Source organism: Chiloscyllium plagiosum, chromosome 12 (assembly GCF_004010195.1).
Source record: "Chiloscyllium plagiosum isolate BGI_BamShark_2017 chromosome 12, ASM401019v2, whole genome shotgun sequence".
Classification (NCBI taxonomy): domain Eukaryota; kingdom Metazoa; phylum Chordata; class Chondrichthyes; order Orectolobiformes; family Hemiscylliidae; genus Chiloscyllium; species Chiloscyllium plagiosum.
The window spans coordinates 61,731,417-61,738,109 of record NC_057721.1 but is presented as its reverse complement, the minus strand read 5'-3'; the positions used below and the strand labels follow the sequence as shown (position 1 = coordinate 61,738,109).

The 6,693-nt window shown below is 40.4% G+C and overlaps 1 protein-coding gene across 2 annotated transcripts in view; it reads right to left on the bottom strand.

Moving 5' to 3' along the window:
* Positions 1–6,693, bottom strand: part of hlcs (holocarboxylase synthetase (biotin-(proprionyl-CoA-carboxylase (ATP-hydrolysing)) ligase)) — a 162,478-nt gene that overhangs the window by 134,750 nt on the left and 21,035 nt on the right. For both annotated transcript variants that reach the window (XM_043701230.1, XM_043701231.1), the window contains 2 exons: positions 5,960–6,109; positions 2,510–2,672 (listed from right to left, as the gene is read on the bottom strand). In XM_043701230.1, the coding sequence (XP_043557165.1) occupies positions 2,510–2,672; positions 5,960–6,109 (313 nt within the window). The remainder of the gene's footprint in view (positions 1–2,509; positions 2,673–5,959; positions 6,110–6,693) is intronic.

The window sequence follows — 6,693 nt, the reverse complement described above, 5'->3', positions numbered from 1 at the left end:
CCCCAGAGGGCAGTGGAGGCCCAGTCTCTGGATTCATTTAAGAATGGATAGAGCTCTCAAAGATAGTGGAATCAAGGGTTATGGAGATAAGGCAGGAACAGGATACTGATTAGGAATGATCAGCCATGATCATGTTGAATGGCGGTGCAGGCTCGAAGGGCTGAATGGCCTACTCCTGCACCTATTGTCTATTGTCTATTGAGCTGTTGCATCGATCCGAACATTATCTGACCTCATATCAATCATGACTCTTATCCTTGCAGGCGGCCATTCCCATGGTACGTACACCAAACTTCATTCCTTGAAGTAAACTGTCTCTCTTGCTTAGCACCGTCTTGCTTCCAGCATTGGTATTCCTGATGCCATTTCACCCTTCCCCATCTCAGGACCAGGAAGATCAAAACCCCTCAAAATATTTCAAGAAGGTAGCCCAGACACTAACTTTTCTAGTTGTTTTAAGCAGGTATGAAATGAATACTCCAGGAGGGATGCAGCTGGCCCAACTACTCAGTTTTAAATAAAACTATTTATTTACACATGAAACAAAGAAAACAGAATTTAAAATAACTATTTAAAAACCTAATTGACTCGATCACAACTTAGTGATGCTGCTCCATATACGTGCAACATCCCCATAAACACCCCCTTGACAAAAAAGGTATAATCAAACACAGGTTCTTACAGGAGAGAGGATCAGCTTGGAGCTGTTTCTTTAACCAGCAGCCTCAAAAAACTGACTGCTTGCTTAAACCAATCCAGGGAAAAGCTGAGCTGGGAAAACTGGCCACTCCCCTTTCTTTGTAAAAGTGTTTTTTTAAACTTTAAAGCATTTGCCTAAGGCAGTATCTGTTAGCTATAATCAAATGGGCCCTAAAATCATACAACACAAATACGTTGAAACCTTTGCATTTACGATCCCTCTTAAAAAAAAAGCCAAGGATGACTTAACCTTGTAAAAGGAGCAGCATCATCTCAAGTCGACGTGTAATTGAGTCAAGGATATACCGGCCATTCCCACAAATGTGGGGGAGCTGCTGGCAGTAATTTCAGTCCTTGTTGGCACTCTGTGCAATGCTACATTATCACAGTTACATCTGCATCCAATCCTGGCCACCAGATGTAACTCCTAGCCAACATCTTCATTTTGGACACCCTGGTTGACCCTGGTGGAGTTCAACCAGAATCGGTACAATCATTCTTGCTCCCCATAATAATTAGATTAGATTAATTACTTACAGTGTGGAAACAGGCCGTTCGGCCCAACAAGTCCACACTGACCTGCCGAAGCGCAGCCCACCTAGACCCATTACCCCTTCACCTAACACTACGGGCAATTTAGCATGGTCTATTCACCTAACCTGCACATTTTTAGACTGTGGGAGGAAACCGGAGCACCCGGCGGAAACCCACACAGACACGGGGAGAATGTGCAAACTCCACACATACAGTCGCCTGAGGCGGGAATTGAACCTGGGTCTCTGGTGCTGTAAGGCAGCAGTGCTAACCACTGTGCCATCGTACTACCTTCTACTGAAATCTGGTCTGTCTGGGTCCAAAAAGGTTTCAATTCTGGTTGTGATGGCTGTTTGGTTTCTCCCATCACCTCTAATTGTTTCAGTTTTGCTCAGCAATTCAAGAACCGGGCAACCCATCTTGGGATTTTTGACTGGTTTAAGACGACTGGCTGATCACCAACCAACCCAACCGCCCCGTGGCTGAACACTTTAACTTCCCCTCCCACTCTGCCAAGGACATGCAGGTCCTTTGCCTCCTCCATCGCCAGACCCTGGCCACACCTCTCCGGCCTATCACCCTCACCCTCACCTCCTTCCACCTATCGTATTCCCAGCACCCCTCCCCCTACCTTTTATCTCAGCCCGCATGGCACACCAGCCTCATTCCTGAAGAAGGGCTTATGCTCGATTCTCCTGCTCCTCGGATGCTGCCTGGCCTGCTGCGTTTTTCCAGCACCACACTTTTCAACTCTGGTCTCCAGCATCTGCAGTCCTCACTTTCTCCAAGTTGATCTCTTTACAACCACTAAATGGTCTTTAAACGTTTATTAATGTTATATCATTCTTAGTAGAGGCTCAGTTCCTCCTACAACTTAGTCCTATGATATCATAAGTGTCTGAATGTAAAAGCAACTTTGTAAATTACCAAAAAAACGATAATAGTTCCTGACTTATTCTCAATATGTATCGAATAAAACAACTTAAACGCTATATATATTTCAACTCACAGATTTGATTTAAAATGTGTACAGAAGATAGAGATATGAATTTTTGTTCCCACATTAACACCTTTACATTGTTATGAAATGTTAAATTCAAGAAAAAAAAATTATGAAACACACTGAACATAGGAAGTCGTCTCATAGATGTTTACAGTGTCTCTACAAATGGTTACCAATTAAACTCTTATCCAAGAACTTTAAATGCATGCATATAATGCAACTAAAATACTGAAACTTGAATAAAACCCAAATAAAAGCAAAAAAGGCACTCACAAACTATTTTTTGAGGTACCATTCCATCATCCATCTGTAGTCTGTTCTCCATGAAGGCAACTCCAAGTCTGCTAAAATCATCTACATTTGCTTCAGCAATTAGTTTGTATGGGTTGCCAAGTAAATATGCCAATGGTACGCAGAAGTCAGAATATCTTAAGAGCTACAGGAAAAAATATACAATTGCCCAGTGAAAAAATACAACTTGAAATAATTTCTAAATTCTGCCAAAACTGACATGGCCACTTTACTTTCACTTCACTTTCACTCACTGCAGCAGAAATATAGTTCAACTCCTAACGATATTTAGTCTGGTCAATGTAATTTCAGTACGATGCAGAAGTGTCATACCATGCTTGTTTAAACAGTGCCTGGTTTGGACGAGTTCCTGTTTTAACTAGCTGAATTGGACTAAAGACTGCTAAGAGCAAACCAAGTTGGAGAGAAGCAAGCTAGCTGATGTCTCCCATTTCAAAAATGAAAACATTTTACATCATTTCACTGTGAAACCTGTGTTTTGAAAAATAGATTGAAAGGATATCTCAAGATTGTATTTCCTGACCAAATTATATCTAAAACACGTCAGACACAACAGTGTATGATTCCTACAGGTGTTCAAAGAAACAGGTTCCAGAACGTCCACGTTTTACCCATTTGCATTTGAGAATAAGATATCTGCCAGAGCTTTTTTTTGCATTGTGTGTGTGCGCGTGTGTGCGTGCGCGTGTGAGTGTGTGTGTGTGTATCTTAGCCTTTATTGAAAAATCATTTGAACACAGGAGTACTCAAGCCTTGCTTCAAATGTATATGAGCATGGTATACTATGTCTGGAGTACTCTATGAGGCATCTTAGGGAATGCACTGTTGCCATAGAGAGAATATCAGACTTGTTCCTGGGATGGCGGGGCTGTTCCTTGAAGAGAGATTGGGCAAACTTAGGCTTGTATTCCCTAGCATTTCAAAGAATGAGAGATGAAACTTACAAGGTGCTTAAAGAGTTAGTCAGGTAGATGCATGTTAGATGTTTCCTCTGGTTCAAGAATCGAGAATCAGGATGCATAATTTAAAAAATGACAGGGATGCTACTTAGGTCCAAGATGAGAAGAAACATTTTACTCAGAAGGCTGAGCCTTTGGAGTTCTGTAACAAAGTAGCCTATGGAAGCTCAATCTTGGAGCATGTTTTTAAGGTTAAAACTTACAGATTATCAGTGTTGTACATGGTTATGTAAATAGGATAGGCAAATGGCATTGAAGGTTCAATCAGCCATCATCATACAGAATGGGGCAGGCTCAATGGGCTAAATAGCCTAATCTTGTTCCTACAAAGTATTGCATGTTTATTAGTTAAGTTTCAGTTTGACATTAAACCCATATTTGTGCACTGATCTTCATCCAACATCTTTTTAAATTTAATGACCTTTCCAGTTATATTGTTTCAAATGTTGGTCCAAAATTCTTGGCTCCACATGTCCACAAATTTTCTTTTCATGAAGAAATGAAGAGGCAGTTGGCTGGGAAGTATGCTCCAGAAAAGAGCAAAAATTGCAATCAGCTTGGTGCTGCAGCCCAGACAGCAGGTTTTGGCAACATAGCTGGCTTCCCCAGGGGTGGGACACGATAGACTATATACATGTTACACAGACAGAGCCACATCATAGTGCAGCTGACTTCATCAATAGAAAAGGATTTCAATCCATCGATATGCAATCCTCTGTGATCACTGATGTCAACTCTTTGATGTTTGCACCAAGGATCCTGGACGCTGTTCATGGTGCCTACCTATATAACTTATGCCCTTGAGAACTCTCGTGTTTCTGCTGCATTGAGGGGCAAGATGCCTTGCAAGGTCTGAAGTTTCACATGGGCCTGATCAGGACAGGACAGCAGGTATATTCCCTAAAAGCCATTTGTGAACCAGATGGGTTTTTCCAACAATAAAGAACATTTTCACAGTCATAGTTAGACCCTTATTCCAGATTTTTGTTGAATTTATCTATCAAAGCAGACACAAACCTAGGATACTAGAACATTAATTGCACCTCTCTGGGTTAACAATCTAGCAATAATACCACTAGGCCATTGCCTCCCCTGTCTGTAACATCATCCAGAAAGACAAGGCACCACCCCACAACTCAACACTTCACGACTTTTCTCAGGTTACCTGTGCATTGCCCCATTTATCTTAAGGAAGAGATGTGTCAGATACAGTCTAGATTTGTTCAACGTGAGGGGGACCAAAGGTCAGGGAACAAAATCCTGAGTTTCTTGGATGATGAGGAAGATAGAGATCATGAAACAAAAAGAGGTGTAAAGGGCAGTTCAAGTGAACTCCTCAAGCAAGAACTAGGCTGAGTAAGATAAGTTTAGAAGTGAAAAGAAAAATAAAACAGCCAAAAAGAATATGAGAATAGAATGTCAGTTAACATAAGAAAAGGAATCCAAAAATGTTCAAATATCATGTAAACGTTAAGTAGTGGGTGAGCAGATGAGGGACAAGGACGGTAGTATGTGTTTACAGTATGAAGCCAGGTTAAAATATATGGAGTACTTTGTATTGATGTTTATTAAGATATGCTGACAAAATATCAATAGAAGCAGAGTTGATAGAGAAAACAGACAGTGAAAATATAAAGGCAAGATGCGCAGGGAGGGCTTGTTATAATGCAGGTAGCTATGTCACCTGGGCTTGTAACCTAGGTTACTAAGGGATGTTGAAGTGGAAATAGTGGATAGACTTGCAATATTCTCTAAAAATGGGGAATTGCCAGAATATTAGAAACTGGTAAATATAACACTCTTGTTCAAGAAGAGATGCAAGGATAGGGCAGTCAGTTTAACATAAGTCATAGATGAGGTTTTAGAAATAATAATCATGGACATTTCAACAGTTGCTGATGAAAACAAGAACAGATATGACAGTGAAGATGATATGAACCAACTGCAATATGACATCTGTTGTTTAGCAGATAGGCAAACAAAAGCAGGTGAAATTTGATATGGAATTGTGAGGTATGCATTTTGGCAAAAGGGAGATAATTCTTCATAAAAACATATCTTAAGACTGTTTTATTGCTTAAAAGGCAAGTAAGCATTGTGGTTTATACAAGCAAGCTCAGATGGTTATGGCTATGAATTAATACGGCATCATTTCAAAAGAATCAGACTTTATCTATATCACACCATAACAAAGTGGCAACTAAACCACCATGATGTGTAAGTGCCAGTGCTGGACTAGGGTGGACAAGGTCAGAAGTCAGACAACACCAGGTTATAATCCAACAGGTCAATTTGAAATCATATATAACCTGGTGTCGTCCGAGTTCTGAACTAAAATATCAAATTATAATTTAAAGATGTCCAGCTAAGGAATGCCTAACAGGTCGCAGATTTTGCAAATTAAAGCAATCCTTATAATAAAAATTGTTTTGTATAAAATTAAGTCACTTACTTTTTCAGAAGAAACAGAGATTGAATCAAAACTAGCACTTCCCAAGATAGCTTCTATCAGAAAAGTTATTTGTTGTGCCCGCTGTTTGTGTTCAGTGCGAGCTATCACAGGTTCAGGGCGCAGTGACCATTTACTCAAGTCATCACAAAGCTGAAATATTGATAAAAAAAGGCAAAGTAAATATATTGTAGATACACAAGGTCACAACTAGTGGCGCAAGTTGGGGAGTGAATCTAACCAACTGACCTAAGTTGATGTGCTAATGTAAGAAAAATTAAGAATAAGGTGGTAAGGAAAAGCCAGGGGACTACAGATCGGTGAACCTTACATCAGTGGTGCGTAAGTCGTTGGAGAGGATTCTGAGAGTCAAAATGTATGTGCATTTGAAAAGGCAAGGACTGATTAGGGATGGTCAACACAGCTTTGTGCATGGGAAATCATGTCTTACTAATTTGATTGAGTTTTTTGAAGAGGTGACAAAGAAGACTGATGAAGGCAGAGCAGTATACATTGTCTATATATGGACTTCAGAAAATTGCTCAGCAAAATTCTACGTGATAGGCTAGTTAGCAAGGTTAGATCATGTGGGATCTGGGGGAGCTAGCCAACTGGATACAAAATTGGCTTGAAGGTAACAAACAAAAGGTGGTGATGATGAAGGGTTGTTTCTCAGACTGGAGGCCTATGACCAATGGTGTCCTGCAAGGCTTAGTGCTGGGACTACTGCTTTTTGT